This window comes from Nyctereutes procyonoides, unplaced genomic scaffold (assembly GCF_905146905.1).
Source record: "Nyctereutes procyonoides isolate TBG_1078 unplaced genomic scaffold, NYPRO_anot_genome, whole genome shotgun sequence".
NCBI classification, from domain to species: domain Eukaryota; kingdom Metazoa; phylum Chordata; class Mammalia; order Carnivora; family Canidae; genus Nyctereutes; species Nyctereutes procyonoides.
In genome coordinates, this window is record NW_026575118.1 from 3,170,001 (window position 1) to 3,194,981 (window position 24,981).

Consider the following 24,981-nt stretch of genomic DNA (forward strand, 5'->3'; position numbering starts at 1 on the left):
GTTGTGCAACATCACTACAATCTAGTTTTAGAAAATTTTATCACTATAAAGTTCCCTCTGTGCCCATTTGCAGATAGATTTGCCCTTTCTAGACATTTCTTAAGTGGAATCATACAATATTTGATCTTTGGTATCCGGCTTCTTTCACTTGGCATAATACAGGGACTACATCTATGTTGTAACATGTTTCAATAGACGTTTCTTTCTATTGCTGAATAGTATTCCATTAAATAGAGAGTAACACATTGTCTTTTATCCATTCACCAGCTGATGGACATTTAGATTATTTCTAATAATGCTACTATGAACATTACCATTCAAGTCTTTGTGTTAATGTGTTTGCAGTCCTCTTAGGTAGGTACTTAGTTTAATTTCTGTGTTGCACTGTAAGTTTGTCTTTTACTCTTTAAGAAACTTTTCAAAGTGGCTGAATCGGGGATCCCTGGGTGGTGCAGCGGTTTGGCGCCTGCCTTTGGCCCAGGGCGCGATCCTGGAGACCCGGGATCGAATCCCACGTCGGGCTCCCGGTGCATGGAGCCTGCTTCTCCCTCTGCCTGTGTCTCTGCCTCTCTCTCTCTCTCTCTCTCTCTCTCTGTGTGTGACTATCATAAATAAATAAAAATTAAAAAAAAAAGTGGCTGAATCATTTTAAATTTTTATCAACAGCCAGTGTATGAGTGTTGCACTTTCTCTACATCCTTTCTAACATTTGTTATAGTTTGCCCTTTAAATATTAGCCATTCTAATAAGTATATTATTGTACCCTCAGCATGGTTTTAATTTGCATTCCCCTAATGAATAATGATAATGCGTATCTTTTCACATGCTTATTATCCATTTGTATATCCTTTCTGTGAAAGGTCTATCCAAATCCTTTGCCCAATTTTTAGTTGATGTTCTTTTTTTTTCTTTTTTAAGATTTTATTTATTTGTTCATGAGAGACACAGATAGAGGCAGAGGCAGAGGGAGACCAGGCTCCATGCAGGGACCTTGATGTGGGACTTGGTCCCAGGACCACAGGATCATGACCTGAGCCGAAGGCAGATGCTTAACCGCTGAGCCACCCAAGCGTTCCTTTTACTTGGTGTTCTTATCACTGAGTTTTATTTTTTTTTTTAATTTTTATTTATTTATGATAGTCACACAGAGAGAGAGAGAGGCAGAGACATAGGCAGAGGGAGAAGCAGGCTCCATGCACTGGGAGCCTGACGTGGGACTCGATCCCGGGTCTCCAGGATCCCGCCCTGGGCCAAAGGCAGGCGCTAAACCGCTGCGCCACCCAGGGATCCCTATCACTGAGTTTTAAAGGGTTGTTTATATCTTTCAGATACAAAAAGCTCTTTATAAGATGATTTGTAAATATTTCCTCCCAGTCTGGCTTGTCTTCCTTTTCTTGGTAGTGTTTTGTTTTTTTTTTTAAGTTTTTATCGAGATAATTGAGAGAAATGATGGAAAAATCCTTAGTACATTTTGTCAAATTACAATAAAGTATCACCACAGAGATACTGACATTAATAACAATCCATTCATCTTATTCCTCAGTTCTCCTTATACTCATTTGTGTGTGTGTATTTAGTTCCATACAATTTGTCACATGTGTAGGTTTGTGATTCAACCACCACAGTTAAGATACTGAGCAATTCCATCACTGCTGGGGTCCCTCATATTGACATTTTATAATCACTTCCTTCCCACTCCCACGTCCCCTTCCCAATCTCTGGTATCCATTAATCTGTACTCTGTATCTAAACTCTTGCCGTTTCAAAAATGTTACTGAATGGGGCACCTGGATTGGCTCAGTGTTTGAGTATCCGCCTTTGGCTCAGGTCATGATCCTGGTGTCCTGGGGTCGAGTCCCACATCAGACTCAGAGTAGAGAGCCAGCTTCTCCCTCTGCCTATGTCTTTGTTTCTCTCTCTCTGTGTCTCATGAACAAAGAAAATCTTTTTTAAAAAAGTTATTGAATGGAATCATATGGTATATAAAATTTCAAAATTGTTTTTCACTACTACTCAGCAGAACTATCTGGAGGTTCACCTGAGGTGCGCATATTGATCTTTCCTTTTGAGTGCCGAGTAGTATTCCATTGTATATATGTATCATAAATATAGTTTGTGTAACCATTTATTTACTTACCTGTTGAATGACATTGGGCTGATTTCAGTTTTTCATAATTATAAGTAAAACTGCTACGAACATTTTGTTTGTAGGTATCTGTGTAAACATACATTTTGCCCAAGAGTGTAAGTTTTTGTGCATGGTAATTGAATAGTTTTTTTGTTGTTGTTTGTTTTTTAAGGAAATTCTAAGCTGTTTTCCAGATTGGCTATACCATTTTATATTCCCACTAGCAGTGTATGAGTGATCTAGTTACTCCACGAATTCACCAGCATTTGGTGTTGTAACTATTTTTAATTTTAGGTATTCTGATGAGTATAATAATAATAGGTGATAAATATTTCACTGTGGTTTTACTTGCATTACTCTAATGTCTAATGGTGTTGAACATCTTTTCATGGGCTTATTTGCTATTTGCATATCCTCTTCGTTGAAATGTCTATTCATGTCTTGAAACCCATTTTCTGACTGGGTTTTTAATTTAAAAAAAAATTTGAGGGGCTGCCGATTGGCTCAGTCAGTTAACCATCTGACTCTTGATTTCAGCTCAGGTCATGATCTCAGGGTCCTGGTATCAAGCCCCTTGTAGGGCTCCCTATGCAGCGTAGAGTCTGCTTGTTGTCTTCTGCCTCTCCCCCTGTCCTCTCTCTCTTACCCTCTCTCTGTCAAATACATAGAATAAATCTTTTAAAAAAATTTTTGGGGAGTGCTGCCTAGGTGGCTCAGTTGGTTGGTCATCTGACTTGATTTCTGCTCAGGTTGTAATCTCAGTCTCAGGATTGTGAGCTCAAGCCCCATGTCAGGCCCTGAGCTGTGTATAGGGCCTGCCCAAGATTCTCTCCCTCTCCCACTGCCCACCCCCCGACCTCTAAAAAAATTTTTTTAAATATTTTATTTTTAGTTAATCTCTACGCCCAAAATGGGGCTTTAACCCACAATTTGGAGATCAAGAATCACATGTCCAAAAAAAAAAATCACATGTCCCACCAACTGAGCCAGCCAGGCTCCCTGCTAAATTGGAGCTTTAAAAATTAATTGTGGTTTGAAAGTTCTTAATATGTTTCGGACACTAGTCCTTTGTCACAAATGTGGTTTGCAGTCTGTAGCTAGATTACCTTCCTGGTCTGTAGCTTATCTTCTTAAATGGGCTTTTTTTTTTTTTAAGATTTATTTTTTTATTATTTTATTTTATTTTTTTTAATTTATTTATGATAGTCACAGAGAGAGAAAGAGGCAGAGACATAGGCAGAGGGAGAAGCAGGCTCCATGCACTGGGAGCCCAACGTGGGATTCGATCCTGGGTCTCCAGGATCGCGCCCTGGGCCAAAGGCAGGCGCCAAACCACTGCGCCACCCAGGGATCCCTTTTTAAAAGATTTTGAGAGAGAGAGAGAGAGAGAGAGAGAGAGAGAGCAAGCAAGTGTGCACACACATACATGAGCAGGGAGGAGTGGCAAAGGAAGAGGAGAAGCAGACTCCTCACTAAGCTGGAAAGCCTGACATGTATAAGGCTCAGTCCCAGAACCCTGAGATCATAACTTGAGCTGAAGGCAGATGCTTAACTGACTGAACCACCCTGGTGCCACTTCTCTCTCTCTCTCTCTCTCTCTCTCTCTCTCTCTCTCTCTCTCTTTTTAAAGATATATTTATTTGTTTATTTGAGAGAGAGCATGAGTAGGAGGAGCAGAGGGAGAGAAAATCTCAGGCAGACTCCATGCCGAGCATGGAGCTGGATGCAGAGCTCAATCTCAGGATCCTGAGATCATGACCTGAGCTGAAACCAAGAGTTGGGCACTTAACCAACTGTCCCACCCAGGTGCCCGTTTATCTGGGCTTTTGCAGGGGAAATGTTTTTAATTTTGATGTGGTCTAATATATTTATTAATTTTTCCTTTTATGCATTTTACTTTTGTGATAATTTTAAGAACATTTTGCTTAGCTTTAAATGTCCCTACCTTTTTAAGTTTTGTGTTTCTACGTTTCATATTTGAGTCCATGATCCATTTTTATTTTTGTATAAGGTGTTAAGACTTAGGTCAAATCTTTTCACCTTTGGAGTGTCTGGCTTGTTTTAGCATTCTTTGTTGAAATGTTATACATTTTCCATTGAATTGATTTTGCACCTTTGTTAAAAAATCAGTAGGGTATATTTATGTGGGCACCTCTCTGGGTTCTCTTTTTCTGTTCCATTGATTTAATATGTCCCTCCATTAATACCACACAGTTTTAATTACTCTAACTATGTAACAACTCTTGGATTCAGGAGCCCCTGGGTAGACCAGTTGTTTGGGTACCAGACTCTTGGTTTCAGCTCAGGTTATGGTCTCAGGGTCTTGGGATCTAGCCTTGTGTTGGCCTGCCAGCGCAGCGAGAGTCTGCTGTGGTTTCTCTCTCCTTTTGCCCCTCCCCATGCTCACTTGTTCTCTCTAAAATAAATCTTTTTAAAAATAACGGGGTGCCTGGGTGGCATAGTTGGTTAAGTGTGATGCTTGATTTTGGCTCAGGTCATGATTTCCTAGTCCTGAGATCAAGCCCTGTGGCGGACTTCGTGCTTAGCTTGGAGTCTGCCTGAGATTCTCTTTCTCTCTCCCTCTGTACCTCTCCCCTGCATGCACATGCGCCCTCCTTCCCTCAAATAAATAAATCTTTAAAATAATAAAAATAAATAACTCTTGGGATCAGGCAAACAGATTAAAAGGAAGTTTATGTGAGGAAACCTCTTTCTTCATAAAAAGTCTAAAAATTGTCAGGACCTGAGGAAAACTACAGTGATTTTATACTTATTATTTTAAAAATACCAAGCTTTTTAATAAGCACTCACCCAACTTAGACACTTGGATTTTTGAATCCTAATGTTATTATTAAACCTAAATATATTTAAGAATACTTCTTTAATATGTTAAAATATTCAGTTATTGTTTAAATTTCAATTGTATGTTTTTTAAAATGGTTTTAGGATCCAAACAAAGTTTGCCCTTTGCAATTTTCTTCAATGTCTTTAGATCTGAATACATATGTTCTCTTTTTATCATTTTTCCCTCTATATTTGTGGAAGTCCTTATATTAATTCGTCCTACAGAATTTTCCTGTAGTATCTTTTGACATGTTCCATTCTATTTTCTGTAAATTGGTAGTTGGATTTTTTTTTTTTTTTTTTTTTTTTGGTAGTTGGATCTTGAAGCTTATTAGGAGATTCAGGTTTTTTCTTATTTATATATTTTTGGCAAAACTACTTCATAGGTGTTGGTATGTTCTCCTACCAGGAAGCATATAATGCCTGGTTCTTTATTTGTGAGTAATTAATGATATTTAGTGACTTGATCCATTAGTTTTTAAGAGTTCCAGAATGGTAACTTTCTAATTCAATTGTTTTTCTTTTTCTTTTTCTTTTTTTTTTTTAAGATTTTATTTATTTATTCATGATACACACACACACACACACACACACACACACACACAGAGGGAGAGGGAGGCAGAGACACAGGCAGAAGGAGAAGCAGGCTCCAGGCAGGGAGCCCCACGCAGGATCCCAATCCCAGGACTCCAGGATCACGCCCTGGGCCGAAGGCAGGGCTGAGCCACCCAGGGATCCCCTCAATTGTTTTTTCTTATTGATTGTAAGACTACCTCTGTAAAGAGGAACTTTCAGTTTCTGAAGTATATAGTGCTTATAGGAAAGGCAGTACAAATGCTGATACATTTCTTTAATTTGAGAGTTTTTAGAATAAGTTGGTTTCCTCACCTTTTTTTTTTAAAGATTTTATGTATATGGGAGAGAGAGAGAGAGAGAGAGACCCCATGTGTGCATGCGCACAAGCAGAGGGAAAAGCAGATTTCCCGCTGAGCAGGGAGCCCAACTCAGGGGCTGATCCCAGGTCTCTGGGATCATGAACTGAGCTGAAGGCAGACAACCAACTGAGCTACTACCGAGGTGCTCCAGTTTCCTCGCTTTCTTAATGTCATTATAAACTCATGGACCTACTTGTGATATCCTTATTGATGTTTGAATCATCCCATCTTGGGCCAGTGGGTAACTCTTTAAGGGTGTTCTTGAGTCCTTTTTACTAGTCTAACAGTCTAGGCTTTGTTAGCTTCCTTGTTCTATTTTGTTTGACAAGGTGTTCAAGGTTTATCTTACATGTCTCTCGCTCCGGTCCTAGAGTCAGACACTTCTCTAAGGAATCCTGGTTGCTTTTAATGTGAAATGCTATTTGGACACCAACTTGGTTACTGGAAGTTGTATTTTTTTCTTCATTATATTTTTATAATGCGTGTATTTAAAGGAGCTTTGAAAGTTGACTCTATTCTAAACAAATTAATATTGAATGAAAAGTGTGATTATGACTTTTTATTCTTTTTTATGCTTTAAAAAACATAAAAGGGGGATGCCTGGGTGGCTCAGTGGTTAAGCGTCTGCCTTTGGCTCAGGGTGTGATCCTGGAGTCCTGGGATCAAGTCCCACATCGGGCTCCCTGCAGGGAGCCTGCTTCTCCCTCTGCCTATGTTTCTGTCCCTCTCTCTCTCTCTGTGTCTTTCATGAATAAATAAAATCTAAAGAACAAAGTAAAACATAAAAGGGCCTAAGTACTTATTTTATCTATTACATATTCTCTCCAAAATAAATGAAAAAAACCTTAAATACTGAATTGATACCTATAATGTTATTCTTCTGTAGGAATATACAGAAGAGATAGAGCGTCTGAAACGAGATCTTGCTGCAGCCCGTGAGAAAAATGGGGTGTACATTTCTGAAGAAAATTTTAGGTAAGCCCTTGGCTATGGAAATTAATTTCCAAAAATAATCATTTTTTGGTAAGGTGTTTGAAGTAAAATTTACTTATGTGACAATAACTAAAATCTTTATATCTAGTGCTTCCTATAAGTGCTTCTTTTTCTTTTAACATGAATAAGTAGTTACCAAATAGTTAAAAAAAATTTTATATAGCTTTAATTTTTAAATAATTATAGATTCACATGAAGTTGTAAGAAAAGCACAGAGAGGTCCCACAATTTTTCACTTGCTTTTCCCATTCATTACCTCTTGCATAACTTTAGTATAACATCAAAACTGGGAAATTAACATTGGTACAATGTGCATATATAATTGGATGCCATTTTGTCTCATTTGTGGATTGGTGTAGTTCTACAATTAAGATACAGGACTATCCTACCATTACAAAGATCTCCCTCTTGCTGCCCCTTTGTAGTCATACTCATCCTTCTTCCCTAGTGGTACCTAACCTTTAGCAACCACTAATTTGTTCACTTTTTAAAGCTCTGGAGTAGTTTATTCAAAGGAAATCTACTGAAGTTTTATGTAGAAACAATAACAACAGATTGAACAAGGGTCCGAAGGTGAGTGGGATGCCAAGAATTTTAAGTTGAAAATTCCTGCTTGCGTTTATTCTTGAAGGCATTAAGAAGAGTGACTTTCACAGTGCATTTTATTTTTTTAAAGATTTTATTTATTTATTTGAGAGAGAGACAGCAAGGGGGGGGTGGTGGGTAGAGGAAGAGGGATAAGGGGAGGTCTATGTGGGACTTCATCCCAGGACCCTGAGTTCATGAACTTAGCCAAAGGCATGTGCTTAACTGACTGAGCCATCCAGGTGCCCTCACAGGGCATTTTTAAAAAATAATGAGGGATCCCTGGGTGGCTCAGCGGTTTAGCACCTGCCTTTGGTCCAGGGCGCGATCCTGGAGTCCCGGGATCGAGTCCCACATTGGGCTCCCGGCATGGAGCCTGCTTATCCCTCTGCCTGTGTCTCTGCTTCTCTGTCTCTATGTCTATCATAAATAAATAAATAAATCTTTAAGAAAAAGTAAATGATAAAAGGTATTTAGAACTAATTGATAATAATGAAGAGCATTTTAGCGTCATCTTTTTTTTTTTTTTAGCGTCATCTTTTATGCAACTTTTTTTACAGGCGATACATGTAATTTTACATTACATGATCGTTCTGGGATGCTTGGATGACTCAGTGGTTGAGAGTCTTCCTTCGGCTCAGGGCATGACCCCAGAGTCCTGGGATCAAGTCCCGTATCGGGTTCCCCGCAGGGAGCCTGCTTCTTCCTCTGCCTATGTCTTTGCCTCTCTCTCTCTCTCTATCTATCTCTCATGAATAAATAAATAAAATCTTTTAAAAAATTACATGATCATTCTGATAATAGATAAATCATTTATTTAAACTCATTTTCTTGGGGCACCTGGGTAGTTCAGTCAGTTAAGCGTGTGCCTTCAGCTCAGGTCATGATGGTCAGCAGCAGAGCAACTACTCTCATCCACATACAGTAGTAGGTGAGAGGCTGCCTGTCCTTTAACCATCAAACCTGGGGGGAAACATCACTTATTGATTCGATTAGGTCTGAGCTGTGCCATATATGAACCAATAACTGTTAAAAGGAGTCGAATTTCCCTGATTGTCTTGAGCCAGTCAAGCTTAGTTCCTGGATCTGGGGATGGAGTCCGATTCCCTCCACACAGCTTAGCTTCTACAGTCAGGAGGGAGTCATTTCCCAAAGGAAATGTGGATTTCCCCCACATTACCCAAAGGAATTGGGTGCTTAGTAGGCAATCAGTGAAAGAGTGAACAAGTGTTTTTGTACTATGATTTGCTAATGTAGTATCTTCTGCTGTTGTCAAATATTGGACATTAGGGACTGATTATCTTATTTTCTTACCTTCTGTTGACTATTGCTTTGATGTATTTTAGATTAAGAAAATTTGTAAAGTTGGGCAGCCCTGGTGGCGCAGCGGTTTAGCACCGCCTGCAGCCTAGGGCGTGATCCTGGAGACCCAGGATCAAGTCCCTCGTCAGGCTCTCTGCATGGTGCCTGCTTCTCCCTCTGCCTGTGTCTCTGCCTCTCTCTCTCTCTCTCTTTCTCTCTCTCTCTCTCTCTCTGTGTGTCTCTGAATTAAAAAAAAAATTTATAAAGTTATAAATAAATACTAAATTTTAATTTGTCAATCCCATGATTAAAAAGACAATATTCTTTTTTTTTTTTTAAGATTTTATTTATTCATGAGAGACACAGCAAGGCAGTGACATAGGCAGAGGGAGAAGTAGGCTCCCCAGAGGGAGAAGTAGGCTCCCCGGAAGGAGCCTGATGTGGGATTCAACCCCCAGACCCAGGATCATGCCCTGAGCCACAGGCAGATGCTCAGCCACTGAGCCACCCAAGTATCTTGACGTTGTTTGCTCTTCATAAACATGAGGCATAATCTGAGAGTTCTTAGTGAAACACTTTTGGAATTATTACGCTGTAAGAGAAGGATTAGGAAAGCTGCAGCCAACATTTAAAATGAGATAATGCTTTTTTTACTCCAAGCTTAATAGACCTTTTAAAATTTCATCAAAACTGTATCATCCATGAAATAACAATGTTGCATTACCTTTTACACATTCAATATAAGAAAAGCATTTCAGATATCTCATTCTATATTAAAGAGCTATTTCCAGGAAAGAACTAATATAGTTCATGGGAAGACTGTCAGAATTAACTATCCTTTTATACTTCAGTTCTAGCTTTTTCCTTAATCACCAGTATCTCTAGTAATTTGAGGAAATTGGCATTCTCAAAAGTATCTTTGTCATTTAAGCATAGTGTGAAATAGAAAATTGTTGGTTATGAAGGCACTAGAGTATAAAAGATAGTACATACTTTGGGAACTTGCTAATGCTAAAGAAATCAGAGATCCATTATTTGATTTATTTATTTTTAAAGATTATTCATTTATTTATTCATGAGAGATAGAGAGGCAGAGACATAGGCAGGCAGAGAGAGAAGCAAGCTCCATGCAGGGAGCCTGATGCAGGCTCCATCCTAGGACTCCGGGATCATACCCTGAGCCAAAGACAAATGCTCAACCCCTGAGCCACCCAGGCATCCCAATCAGAGATCCATTAAAGTGGGCCAGAATTATCTAAAGTGGACCAAAATGTCAGTAGTACTGAGGCTGCAGAACTGTGTTCTAGAGGATAATCCTTTGAGCTCATGAAGATTTTTGTGGTGGTATGATGGTGGAATGTTTTGAGGTGTATATTGGGGTATGTATGCAGGGAGCAGGAGGTATAATTGCTTTGTATATATACTTTAACTTCTCTAGTTTTTAGCCCCTTATCTCATCCCTTCCTCCTGTGACACTTGATGCCTTCAAGTCCCAAGCCTTTCCTAGATTCTGTGGGTTTGTATTCCTTATTCCTGATAGCAGACACTTAAGTGTCTTAAGTCTGCACTTAAGTCTGCCCCCATCTCTACTTTATGTGAGTTACAGTCCTTTGTCAGCTTTGTACCTTCACAAATTTTATATATATACATGATTTTTTTCCCTCATTGGTAGGGATTCTCAGTTTCAAAATGGAGGTCGCAAGATCAGCCTGTTTATAAAACAAGAACAAGGAATACATTCATGTTTTGTAATTTGTATGTATTGCTTTTGACACTTTGGCATGATTATTGTAGTGATAAATGGTAGAGAGGACGTGTAACTGCCACATTACGTTAGAATACATTTTAAAGGTATTAGGAAAAATATTAACTGTTAAACTTATATTATTTTAGAGCCATGAGTGGAAAACTAACCGTTCAAGAAGAACAGATTGTAGAATTGATTGAAAAAATTGGTGCCGTTGAGGAGGAGCTAAGTAGGGTAAGCATTTTAAGATTTTTTATTTATTTTTTTTTAATTTTTTAAAGATTTTATTATTTTTAAGTAAGCTTTACACCCAACATGGGGCTTAAGTTTACAAAATTGAGACCAAGAGTTGCATGCTCTACTGATTAAGCCAGCCAGGTGCCCCTAAAGATTTTTTATTTTTAAGTAATGTCTATATCCAGTGTGGCACTTGAACTTAACATCCCTAAAACCCTAAGATCGAGACTCTTATGCTTTACTGACTGAGCCAGCCAGGTACCACCACCACTCCCCATACCACCACCACTCCCCCTCCCCCCTTTTTTTAACGTTCTTTTAATTTGTACTAAATCTTTTAAATCCTATGTGTGCTTCATCTGTATATCTCAATTCAGATAAGCCACTTTTTTTTTTTAATAGGCTTCCTGCCCAACATGGGGCTTGAACTCATAACCCTGAGATCAAGAGTCACATGCTCTACCAACTGAGCCTGCCAGGCATCCCCCAATATTTTTTCTTTAAGATTTTTTTTTTCTTGCTGACTCTTATACTAAAATTAAGTTGTATCATAATTTCACTATAGTCCATGATGAAGAAACTGTCTATTTTGACATTTATATTAAGGCAACATTATAAGAAATTAACTGAATTGTGCCGTTTTGTTGTTGAAGCTAAATAATGGACGCTGAGACATTTTCATTACTGTGTTTATCAGATGAGAGAATGTAGATGTTAGGAGAAACTAGATGTTGAATAACTAAGGTGGAGAGATGTGACCTTTCTGTGCCACCCTCACAGTGTCAATGTTGAAAGGAACGTGAAGAACTAATAACACCACAGTATACCTGTTATTTAATTTCAAAGTTTTTAATGAATTTACAGGAAGAGACCAGATACCGTATAAAATGTGCTAATCTCCATGATAACTTGTTAGAACTTTTGTGGGGAAATAATTTGTTTAATTCTTCTGTTACATCATGAACTAGCCAGATGTTTCACCAAGCAGTTCAGCATTTTGTAATTCTTTAAAAAAAAATGTTAAATATGTTATATTTAGGTTACAGAGTTGTTTATGGACAGTAAAAATGAACTTGACCAGTGTAAATCTGACCTGCAAAATAAGACACAGGAACTTAAAACCACTCAAAAACATTTGCAAGAAACTAAATTACAGCTTGTTGAAGAAGAGTATATTACATCAGCTTTGGAAATTACTGAAGAGAAACTTCATGATGCTGCCAGCAGGGTTTGTCTTTTATTTTGATTTGTACTTGCATTAAAAAATTATAAATTGGTAAAAGTACGTTTCTTTGCTTAAGCATTAATTGTGAGATTCTATTTATTCACACCAAATGATATTTCTGTCAGTTTAAGGAACATTACTTTACTATTTCATCTGAATTTTCCTTGCTAGAGTTTTCGACTTAAGAAAAAACCATTCCTGAAATTTTGTAAATAGAAGATGATTTTAATGTACTTTGGGGACATTTAAAATAAGGATACAATACTTTCCCTTTTGGTCATGATTGTAACTAATCAGTCATAAAGAATTGAGTGCCTTCTAATGATGGGAGGAAACAGTAACACATAATAGAAAAACTTGTGAGGAGGCATAATTACTCTATTAGGTTGGCAAAAGTCCCTTTTCCTTATTTAGATTGTTAGATGAGGGGAAATTACTGGGCAACCAGATAAATTAGCATGAATTGAAAATGTGTTCTGATACAATGTCTAAAACTTACTAGTGTTCATCAGGAGAAATCCTTAGGTAGCACAGATATTTTCATTAGACTGCCTTTGTCATAATCTATTTTATCAATATTTATTTTTAAAAATCATACATAGTTGCTTACCACAGTTGAAGAAACTACAAAAGATGTGTCTGGTCTCCATTCCAAACTGGATCGTAAGAAGGCAATTGATCAGCACAATGCAGAAGCTCAGGATATTTTTGGCAAAAACCTAAATAGTCTCTTTAGTAATATGGAAGAATTAATTAAGGATAGCAGCTCAAAACAGAAGGCCATGCTAGAGGTTCACAAGACTTTGTTTGGTAAGTTCAAGTATCTCTAATTATTCTAGTCTTTGTCTTATTAGTGTGAGACTAATTTTGATGATTTAATATCTTAACTCAGGAACCATGTCACTAGTCCCCTCTACTGCACACAACTCTGTTCAGACTAGGGATCAATGCTTTTACAGCCTTTGAATTAAAACAAATCTTAGTTGGATTGGGGGTGTTTTGTTTTTGTCTTTGTTTTTTCTGTTTTCTATAAAGTAAGCTTTAACCAAAACCATTGTTGGTATCTTCATTTCGGGGAAAAAACTCTTAAGTGTTAGTTTTGTTTTTGTTTTTTTTTTAAGATTTTATTTATTTATTCATAGAGACAGAGAGAGAGAGGCAGAGACACAGGCAGAGGAAGAAGCAGGCATCATACGGAGAGCCTGACGGACTCGATCCAGGGTCTCCAGGATCACAGCCTGGGCTGTGCTAAACCGCTGCGCCACCGGGGCTGCCCAAGTGTTAGTTTTTTAATATGAAAGTGTTATCTTCACTATAGAAAATTTGTAAGATACAGAAACGTAAAAATTTGTAAAAATCACCTAGAGTCTAGCTGCTCTAAGCCAACCACTCTAAGTTTCGTTTATTGAGTTTATAACCTCTTTTACCTACTATAATACCGTGATTACCTGTAGCTAGGGATCAGAATAAATAATTCTTGTTTAAAAACATAAATAAATAATTCTTGTTTACCATGAACTATAGTGATGGGTCTGATACACTGACAAATAATGTCAGGTGCTTGCAGGAGACTCTAGAACACGTATAATTTCCATTTGAAATATTTCTTAGCGGCAGCCCCGGTGGTGCAGCGGATTGGTGCCGCCTGCAGCCCAGGGTGTGATCCTGGAGCCCCAGGATCGAGTCCCGAGTCGGGCTCCCTGCATGGAGCCTGCTTCTCCCTCTGTCTCTCTGCCGCTCTCTCTCTGTGTCTCTCATGAATAAATAAATAAGATTTTTATATATATAAATATATATATATATATATATATTTCTTAGCTTATGTAATGAGCCAATTATTTTAAGTTTATTTTTTATTAAAATTTCCACAGGATATAATTTCCTCAACCTCTTTAAAGTACTTCTAACTATATTAATATATTTATGTCAAAGTTTATATCTTTTTTTTTCTTTTTGGTATAGGTAACCTGCTGTCTTCCAGTGTCTCTGCATTAGACACAATTACTACAACAGCACTTGGATCTCTCACATCTGTTCCAGAAAATGTGTCTATACGTGTTTCTCAGATTTCTGATATGATATTAAAAGAACAATCATTTGCAGCAGAAAGTAAAATTATACTTCAGACCCTGATTGTTAGTAAATCTCTTAAAGTATTTTTGAAGTGTTACTTTGCTAAATCTTCAAAAATAGTATTAACTGCTCTCTTCTTTCATCTTAAGCTTTACAGACATGGTGATAAACATTTTAGGAGTATATAAACATATTTGTGTGTGTATGTGTGTGTATATACCTTTTTTTAAAAGGTTTTATTTATTTATTCATAAAAGACAGAGGCAGAGACACAGGCAAAGGTAGAAGCAGGTTTGCCACTGGGAGCCTGATGCAGGACTCAATCCCAGGACCCTGGGGATCACAACCTGAGCCAAAGGCAGGCACTCAACTACTGAGCCAACCAGGTGCCCCTAGATTTATATTTTTAAATCTCTCCAGTTTTCTTCCTCCCAGAAAGATTAATTTCCAAATGCATATAACCAACCTTTGCAACTTTTTTCACTTGTATCTTGTAACATTAAGAGCAGGAGTTTACAAAGCCTAATAACTTAAAGGGCAGGTTTAGCGCCAGATGAATTCAGGGAACCCATGAGTTGTTAGTTGGCTCAGAAGTTGGTAAATCATCCTTTCCTCAAAGGGTTCTGGAATGATTATGCTGATGTTACAGCTGACCCAATCAGAGGGGGTAGTAGATGGTTAATTTTTAAAACTATAGTAATATAGAAAATTTCAAGAAAAGAATTGCGAGAATTCTTATGGAGTCAGAGCTGTGGTCTTAACTGTAAGGCTCTTTTTCATAGTTCTATAGAAGACACTCCTCTCATTACTCCTTCATAACTGATTTGAATAATTATTTTGTAGTTTTAAGATTTGCCTAGAAAGTCCTTGGCCACATCACTTACTTGTTTTTCTTCTTTGTGTCAGCTCTCTGCCTCCCCTTTTGAGTCTAACAATATTTGTTGAACACTTTCCAAGTAGATAACTACAAATGTTCATTGACATCATCTGGATTCAGTGCTTATATGACACTGATAGATTTCTTCAGTCACCCAAGTTTGACAAAATTAATAGATGCTCAGTTGGTACTAATTTTTAGGAAATTGATTCATGCACTAAATGCAAGACTGTATTTATTGATGTCTTCCTACCAAGTTCTTTACCACCTTGTAAACTCTGCTGGAGTCAAAACAGATGACTACTGTTCCCACAGAATGAGTTTAAATAATGATAGCTTTTCTTTCCAAAAGAAAATAGCCTTTTTATTTCACTGTTCACTAATTGTTTCTATTAGAGTTCCTCACCTTGCCTGAGTGAAGGGAATTTAGGTCAGAGTTTTTTCTCTTCTTGTAAAAATTACCAATCTAAGAAAAAAAAATCCTAATCTGTATTTTCAACTTCATATATACCTTGACAGAAGAACCATGACAAGTTCTTCAGATACCATGGGCTAGAAGTCACCAGGTCTTCAAAGTTAAATACCTCCAGCTAAAAGCCTACCTTTGAAGGCTATTTGGTCTCAGCCCTTTTGACTAGTAACCTAAACTTGTTTGACATTTATTTTGTTAAATTATACTTGTACAGCTTCTTTAAAAATTCTCTTTATTTGCAATGCTGAAATCTTATCAAATGATTTTCCCCTCTTCTGAATTCCTTTGACTTCTGTTGCATTAGATTGTTAATCTATCGTATGCTACATGACCATTTTCTTAATTACTATAGGTGGGATTAAGTAATTTATGATGAATATAAACCCTAGAAACAAAAAGGCTCTATAGGCTATCAAGATTAGAGAATGGAAACAGAATTTCACTATGCACGTGTTAAAGTATTTGAGATACTATATGTAAACAGCTAGGTTTATGGAAGTGAAAATATTCTTTTTAACTAGGATGTACTTAAGACTGATCTTCTAACTTCACTGGAAACGGTTTTATCCCCCACTGTGGTGTCTATACTGAAAATCAACAGTCAACTAAAGCATATTTTCAAGACTTCATTGACAGTGGCTAGTAAGGTAACAAATGTTATGTTCTTAATTTCTCAAAATGAAATAGTTGTTTAAGAAAGAAATTCTGTCTGTGGCCACACCCTTATACATGCAAAAGTCATGGGCTGTGAGTTGGAATCTGGAGGAGGGAGGAGATAGCATGCTTGTTGCCATTGATGTGATGGACAGAATTATGGCTAAGAAAAAAGAGAATGATCTTTAAAATAAATGTTTGTTTACATAGTAGCACCTATAGCATGCTACCATGGGTGGGTGAAGAAGATATGCATATTCATGTATACATGCATTTGCATGCACATCTGCCTAAATGTGCATGAAATATCTCTGAAAGTATTTAAAAATGATAGCAATCATCTCAGAGGTGAGCGTGGCATTGGGTTCCAGGGGCTGGAGAGGGAAGACTTTTTTTCCTCTGGATACTGTTTTCTAGTTTGTATGTGTTCTGTATGTATTAAAAATAAACTAAATTTTTTTAATTAACTTTTCCCTTCAAAGATAGAAGATAAGAAAAAGGAAACGGATGGCTTTCTCAGTACACTGTGTAACAATCTACATGAACTACAAGAGAAAACAGTTTCTTCCTTGGCTGAATCACAGAAGCTATGTGAAAACTTAACTGAAGACCTGAAGAGAACAAAAAAAATCCATTCACAGGTATCTCATTTAGGTGATTCAGGGAGTGTAAAAAGGAAGTTTTATGATCTTTAACTTGATAATTCCTGTTCTGTAATCTGAATGTTGTTGAACTAATTTAGATAATTTAAAATACCATAGCCACTCTTCCTTATAACAATAATTAATACAAAATAATTAAAAATAGGGATCCCTGGGTGGCGCAGCGGTTTGGCGCCTGCCTTTGGCCCAGGGCGCGATCCTGGAGACCCAGGATCGAATCCCACGTCGGGCTCCCGGTGCATGGAGCCTGCTTCTCCCTCTGCCTATGTCTCTGCCTCTCTCTCTCTCTCTCTGTGACTATCATAAATAAATAAAAATTAAAAAAAAACATAAAAAAAAGTTTAAAAAAAAAAATAATTAAAAATAGTTTTCCTGACCAGTTAATATTTTAGGATTTGCTACATTTAGAACCCCATATGCTAAAGCAGTATAAGACAAACATGAGGAGGGGGGGACTTTTGGTTTCAGCTCAGGTCATGATCTCAGAGTCAGGAGATCCCAGGCTCCATCCCTGCATGGAGCCCAGTGTGGAGCCTGCTTAAGATTCTCCCCTTCTCCTTCTGCCCTATCCCCACCCCAGTTAGTTTGTACTCTCTAGCTCTCTCTCTCTCTCTCAAAAAAAAAAAAAAAATTAATTTGCTATAATTCAAATGTCTGACATCAAAGAGACAGAAATAGTAAGAGATATCAGGACATAGTTTATGAAAGAGAATAACTATACATGTTACCCTAGGGAAAAAAACATTATATCAAGCTATACTGTAGACATGGGCTCATTGTAAATGTTATAATGTTATAACTATTTTCTTCCAGTTGCACTCTCTAGCTTCATCTTTCATCTTGATGTGATGAAAGAATGGCCTTGTCTTTATTTGTTTATACATTTTTATTTATTTATTTTAAGATTTTATTTATTCATTTATGAGAGACACAAAGAAGCAGAGACATAGGCAGAGGGAAAAGCAGGCTCCTTGCAGAGAGCCCAATGTGGGACTTGATCCTAGGACCCTAGGATCATGTCCTGAGCCAAAGGCAGATGCTCAACTCCTGAGCTACCCTTATCTTTTCTTTTTTTTCTTTTTTTTCTTTTTTTTTTTTTTTTAAGATTTACTTATTTATTCATGACAGACAGAGAGGCAGAGATACAGGCAGAGGGAGAAGCAGGCTCCATGCAGGGAACCTGACACGGGACTCAATCCGGGGTCTCCAGGATCACACCCCAGGCCAAAGGTGGCAGGCACTAAACCGCTGGGCCTCCGGGGCTGCCCTTTTTTTTTTTTTTTTTTAAGATTTTTAAGATTTATTTTAGAGAGAGAGCGCGTGAGCTGGGAGAGGGACAGAGGGGAAGTGAGAGGCAGAAAATCTCAAGCAGACTCTGAGTGCAGAGCCTGACATGGGGTTTAAACTCATAACCCTGAGATCATGACCAGAGCCAGAATCAGGAATTGGACACTTAACTGAGCCACTGAGGCACCACAGTTAATACAATTCATAATTTTTATTGATTGATTGTAAATGTAATTCATGACTTTCCTTCCTCTTCCATGTAAGCTTTTTCTCAATGCATGAGGTTTTAAACTAAAACCAAACCTCCAAACCAGGGAAATCGTAATCTGTAACGATCAGATGTATAGAAAACAACTGGTATTCCTAAGGCCTGAGTAATGAATGTGCACACTTTTATTAAATGAGGCTAATTATTACATGACAAAACTCTTTGGTCAATAAAACAATTGACATAATTTAGTGAGTAATAAAACTTTCTTTTTCTTTGGAAGTAAGGAGAGGGGAATTCATATCCATGTCACCTAAAAGGAGAAAGGAAGCACATCCCAAGATTTTTACTTTTTTTTTTTTTTTTAATTTTTATTTATTTATGATAGTCACACAGAGAGAGAGAGAGGCAGAGACACAGGCAGAGGGAGAAGCAGGCTCCATGCACCGGGAGCCCGACGTGGGATTCCATCCCGGGTCTCCAGGATTGCGCTCTGGGCCAAAGGCGTGCCAAACCGCTGCGCCACCCAGGGATCCCACATCCCAAGATTTTTAGGCAAGAGTTAAAGCAACTTTGAATTACGAGTATTTGTTTCCCTAACTGATAAGCATGAAACTTTTTGGAGGAAAGCTTAACATCAGAAATTAGTAAAAATAATAGTTAACATTTCTTGAGCCACTCACCATGTGCTTATTCCTGTCATCAGTATAGCAACAGGTTTTATTACTAGCCTAGTTTTCTAATGAGGAAACCAAGGCCTTGAAAGCAGGAGTATTTAGATCCTCTAATAGGGTTAGTGGTGATTATAGGCCTGGAAGCATCCACTTTTGAGTGGCTCTTCTGTGTGTGTCTCTAGAACATATTCTTGCAATTTGAAATTGCTGCAGTTTCTCATACTTCTGCATCAACCTGTCTATAACTTTTTAAGTATACTTCTAAAATGGATCAGCTTTCATAGATTAGCTGTTTTGAAATGTTTAAAATTGATAAGCAACTGCTTAAAAACAAACACTATGATCCTAAAAGTATTTTAACTTGAATGATTTGACTTCCCTTGCTTTAGGGAAGTTAAATTTATTAAGTGAGCTGTTTCTCAGATATTCTAGAACTTAAAGTTACAAGACAATAATGTAAAACTCTAAACACCTATCTAAATGTAGATAAATCTGATAATACCTGCATTTTCCTCTACTTTGAGACTAGTAAAAATACTGACAGGCTTTATTCACGATCAGTATTGGATATGTATTGTCAGCTGATGTGTATTTTAGAGGTGTTCAACCAATGGGCTGAACAGTGAATAAGAATGCTGGGTGCATGTTTAGCTCTTTCTTGGTCTGTAGTGTAGCTTCTTCATTTTATAAGGTTAAATCCTTATCACATTGTGTGCCTTATAAGAGCTTGTTTTCAAAGATGCCAAGTATGAGCAAAAATAAAATTATATTTTACTAATATGATCCAACTAGATTCTGTAAAATGTTTCAGTTTAAGTAATTAATACTATTTTTGGACTGCTTGACCCATCACGTAATCAGCATTACTTTTCTCTTCTAATAGTCTTATCAGTTAAGAAGCAGCTGATGCTGTATACCTGTCACAGTGGTTCTAGCATAATGTGACATCTTGGTATATTTGCTTAGTTTTGAGGTACACTGAAATTAATTTGTTACTAATTAATAGTAAAGATAGCAAAGTTCACTAATTATTTACTTTCAGAAAAATTCCTTTAATATTATCCTTTTAAAAATTATTTACACTGCTTTCCTCTGTGGGTGAGAAGTAGAATTAAAGACCTCATGTCAAGAATTTATATAATTCTCAACTATGGGAAAATATTTCATGTCAATATAGAAGAAAAATTCAGGTGTGATAATTTCAACTTCTTCCTCTCCCACACCTTTCTTACAGGAACTTTGCCAGTTAATCAATCTTTGGGCAGAACGATTCTGTGCCTTGGAGGAAAAGTGTGACAATATCCAGAAACCACTTAGTAGCATCCAAGAAAATGCACAACAGTAAGCAGTTTTTAATTCTCTTTAATTTTCTCTGCCTGAAATTATTTCAGAATCTAAGGCTTCAAACAGTACAAATACTATCAACCCAATTTCTCATTTAACATTTTATTATGTTTACTTTCTCATTCTCATTCCCTTTCTCACTTCCCTGCCCCCTCTAATATTTTGTATATAGATATCTTTTCTGAACTAGCTATGCATAGGTTGCAGCCATAATGCTCACTTTTCTCTAAATACTTCAGTTTGTATTTCCTAAAAATAAGGATACTCTCTTTTATTACCATAATACAATTATTTTAAATTAGAAAATTAATATTGGTAACTCCTATTATCTAGTATTACAGACCTAATTCAAGTTTTGCCAGTTGTCTCACTGATACTCTTTATGGGAAAAGAAAAAGATTTTCTTCCTGTTCTAGGATTTAATCTAGGATCACACACTACATTTGATTGTCATCTCTTGAGTCTTGAATTTGCAGTAGTTTCTTAGTGTTTGTCTTTTATGACCTTTCCTTTTTCAACAGTGTAGAATATTCAGTACAGGGTCCCTTCAGTTTGAGTTGGCCTTCATGATTAATTGTAGTTGTCAAGAACACCACAATTGGAATTTCTCTGTAGCTCTTTCTTTTTTTTAAAGATTGATTGATTGATTGATTGATTGATTTAAAGGTTTTATTTATTTATTCATGAGAGACACAGAAAATGAGAGGCAGAGACACAGGCAGACAGAATAGAAGCAGGCTCCATGCAGGAAGCCCAATGCGAGACTCGATCTTGGAAGTACAGGATCATGCCCTGAGCCAAAGGCAGATGCTCAACTGCTGAGCAACCCAGGCATCCCTTCTGTAGCTCCTTTCAAGATAATTTTTTTTTTACTTTTAGTTTTTGAAGGTTTGATTATATTGTGTCATCTTATACATTTCCTTTAGGTTATCCTGTTTGGATTTGCTCAGCTTCTTGAATCTGTACGCTTATGCCTATCACCAATTGTAGAAACTTTCATCCATCATTTGAACATTATTTCAGTTATTGGATTTTTCAGCTTTATAATTTTCATTTCCTTCTTTTTTTTTAATCTCTTCTGTTTCTTTGCTATGGTTTTATTTTTTCCAAAAGTGTTTTAATTGCTCATTGAAACATTTTTATATGGCTGCTTTAAAATCCGTGACAGGTTATTCCAACAACCTGAATTATCTCAGTGTTAGCCCCTGTTGTCTTTTCTCATTCAAGTTGTGATTTTCCAGAATGGTTTTGATTGTATCTTGAACATTTTGATTACTGTGTTAGAAGATTCAGAATCCTATTTAAGTGTTCTTTTTTAGCAGGCATTCACTTTTGTTTAGTTTTAATGTGAAGGCCTTGGTCCAGTTTTGCCAGCTTTGGTTCCAAAGACCGTTTTATTTGCAGAGCCCTTGAATTCTGATATGCTTCATTTGGTGCTACCCATATGAGAAAAATTTGTATTCTGCTCTTGATAGATGAAATCTTCTGTACAGGTCAATTAGGTCTAATTGGTTGATAGTGTTATTTGGATCATTTGTATGCTTACTGAGTTTCTGCCTATTCTATCAATAACTAAGAGAGGAGTGTTGAAATCTCCAATTATAATTTTAGATTTCTCTCTTTCTCATCAGTTTTATCAATTTTTGCTGCATAAATGTGATGCTCTGTTATTAGATGCATACATATTAGATGCATTCACATTTGATATGACCACTTTATCATCATGTAATGTACCGTTTTATCCCTGGTAATCTTCCTGTGTCCTGAAGTCTCCTTTGTCTGAAACTAATATAAGTACTTAGCTTTCCTTTGATTGCTATTTGCATATAATGTATTTCCATCCCTTTACTTTTGGCCAAGTCTTTATATTTAAAGTAGATTTCTTACAGGTAACAAGTAATTGGGTCTTGCTTTTTCATCACATATAACAGTGTATAAATTTTAACTGGTGTGTTTAGACCATTCTCATGTAAAGTATTGGTATAGTTGGATTAAATTGTACCATTTTGCTGTTTTCTCTCTGTTGCATCTTTTGTGCTTTGTTTCCTTTTATTACGTTCTTAATTTTAGTTGAATGTTTTTCTGTGTTCATTTTATCTCTTCCATAGATTTCTCATTTATACTTTTTGTTCTTCCTTTTTTTTTTTTTTAAAGAGAGAGAGCTTGGGGGTGGAGGGGTGCAGTGGGCAGAAGGAGAGGGAGAGAGAAAATCCTAAGCAGGCCCTGAGATCATCACCTGAGCTGAAATCAAGAGTTAGACACTTAACTGACTGAGCCACTGAGGTGTCCCCTATCATTTACACTTTTTTTTTTTTTTTTTAGGTTTTATTTATTTATTCATGACAGAGAGAGAGAGGCAGAGACACAGGCAGAGGGAGAAGCAGGCTCCATGCAGGGAGCCTGATGCGGGACTCTATCCCAGGTCTCCCTGATCACACCCCAAGCTGAAGGTGGCGCTAAACCGCTGAGCCACCGGGGCTGCCCCATTTATACTTTTAAATTATCTTTTCAAGTAGTTTTTTCTGGGATTCATGACATGCATATTTAAATAATGTTAATCCACTTTCAAGTAATTTGATGTTTCATGTGTGTTAAAAGGACCTTATAACAGTATAGTCCCAATTCCTTCTTCCCATCTCTTATGCATTGTTTTCATATATTTTGCTTTTGCATATGCTATAGAAACCCAGGACATTGTACTCTGATTGCTTTATCTATTTTCTTTTTTAATGTGGCTACTAGAATTTTTTTTTTAAGATTTTTATTTATTCATGAGAGGCACAGAGAGGGAGAAGCAGGGTCCATGCAGGCAGCCCGATGTGGGGCTCGATCCTAGAACTCCAGGATCACGCCCTGAGCCAAAGGCAGACAGACACTCAACCACTGAACTACCCAGGCATCCCTAGAATTTTTTTTTTTTTTTTTTTTTGCTACTAGAAACTTTTTAATTACTTACATGGCTCACATTATAGTCTATTGAACAATACTGTTCTAGAATTCTAGCTATCATCTATTTTACTAACTCCTATCATTGGTTTTCCAATTCTGTTGTTGATCCTATTCGTTATATCATGCCCCATTCTCAACTCTTCTTTCTAGACTTTGAGTCTAGAAAGTGTTTCCCCACTTTTTTGTCCTAGTGTCTAGACTGAAGGATTTCTGTTTTTTTTTTTTTTTTCAATATCTCTGAAGGGAAAACTAGAATAGGATTGAAGTGGAAAGGGAACTATGATATACTCTTTTTAAGGCCTCTGCGAGGCATTTTTCCTATCTTCCTGAGATTGCCTATACCAGTGTTTTTCAGTGTGGTCCAGGGACTGTGTCAGCCAGGAGTAGGGCCCAGGAATCTAGGTGAGGTTTATGTATACTGAAGTTCAAGACCCACTTACTGCCTTTGGCATTTATTGTCATGGATTATAGTCACTCATGAATAAATTTCATCTTCCTACTAGATTATGATTCCTTTTTTTTTTTTTTTAAGATTTTATTTATTTATTCATGAGAGACACAGAGACCTAGGCAGAGAAAGAAGCATGCTTCCTGCGGAGAGCCAGATGCGGAACTCGATCCCAGGACCCTGGGATTATGACCTGAGCCAAAGGCAGATGCTCAACCACTGACCCACCCAGGAGTCCTAGATTGTGATTCCTTGAAGGACTAGATTTGTGTTGATAGTCTCTAAGCTTATCAGTTGAATTTCTTTTCCTTTTTCAATCATTTCTATTTAACCTGTAGTTGAACTTTGGTTTTCAACATACTTCTTCATTTGGTTTTCTCACAGCTGTACCATCTAGTGGTAATAGAGGGTAACTTTCATTCACCAAAATTTAAAGTCTTGAGAGGACTTTAGTTTTATATCAGGGTTATATTACAGGGTACTGTGTGTGTTAGGTATATAGTTTGTCACACCCTAATATAATCGTCTTTTAATTATTAGAAAACTTTATAGTTGACTTTGTTTTATAATATTTATAATTTTTATGATTTATTTAAGGTCACAGGCAAGGCAAACCTGCCTAAGAACAGAAGGCTAGACTGATTCTGCACAGTTTAGGGACTAGACTAGAGGCGGTAGGTGATGCCCTTAAAATAATATATTCTAGTAGGAGGAATAAAACACATGGACAGATTTTATTTTAGTAACTGTATAGTCATTACTCTTAGAGGTACAAAGTAGAGCATCCTATCTGGAGGAGAGCTGGGAAAGGTTTTATTGGAAAAGAGACATTTCCAAAGGTATTTAATGGCAGATACAGTATCAGTCTGCTGTGAAAAGACACTGGCCAAAGCATCCATTCTCAATGAAGAAGATGAATTAAAAACATGGGCCCTGGAGCCTGCCTGGGTTCAAATATGCCATTTTTAAATTGTGTAATCTTGGGCAAGTTATGTATCTTTTGAGTCTAGTTTTCCATTTTAACAGTGTTGTTCTCTTTTTCTATAGGAAATCTAAGGATATAATCAGCAAAACAGCCTCTTATGGTACACAGTTTTGTGCTGATTGTGATGGCTTATCACAGGAACTCAGACACTTTAACCAAGAGGGTACAAAATTGGTTGAAGAGTCTATGAAACACTGTGATAAACTTAATAGCAACCTTAAAGTAGTATCTCAAGAGACTGAACAGAGATGTGAGGCCCTGAACACAAGCACACTTTCTTTTTCTGAACAATGGGTATCTTGCTTAAATAAAAGGGATGAAGAACTTCAGAACTTATTGGAGGTAATAACTT

At 37.1% G+C, this 24,981-nt stretch overlaps 1 protein-coding gene across 2 annotated transcripts in view; it reads left to right on the forward strand.

The window, feature by feature from the left end:
- KIF11 (kinesin family member 11) overlaps positions 1-24,981 on the forward strand; it is a 49,660-nt gene that overhangs the window by 15,349 nt on the left and 9,330 nt on the right. For both annotated transcript variants that reach the window (XM_055334442.1, XM_055334443.1), the window contains exons 10-18: positions 6,794-6,882; positions 10,681-10,768; positions 11,811-11,999; positions 12,599-12,806; positions 13,959-14,131; positions 15,940-16,065; positions 16,555-16,713; positions 20,138-20,244; positions 24,692-24,971. In XM_055334442.1, coding sequence (XP_055190417.1) covers positions 6,794-6,882; positions 10,681-10,768; positions 11,811-11,999; positions 12,599-12,806; positions 13,959-14,131; positions 15,940-16,065; positions 16,555-16,713; positions 20,138-20,244; positions 24,692-24,971 — 1,419 coding nt within the window. The remainder of the gene's footprint in view (positions 1-6,793; positions 6,883-10,680; positions 10,769-11,810; positions 12,000-12,598; positions 12,807-13,958; positions 14,132-15,939; positions 16,066-16,554; positions 16,714-20,137; positions 20,245-24,691; positions 24,972-24,981) is intronic.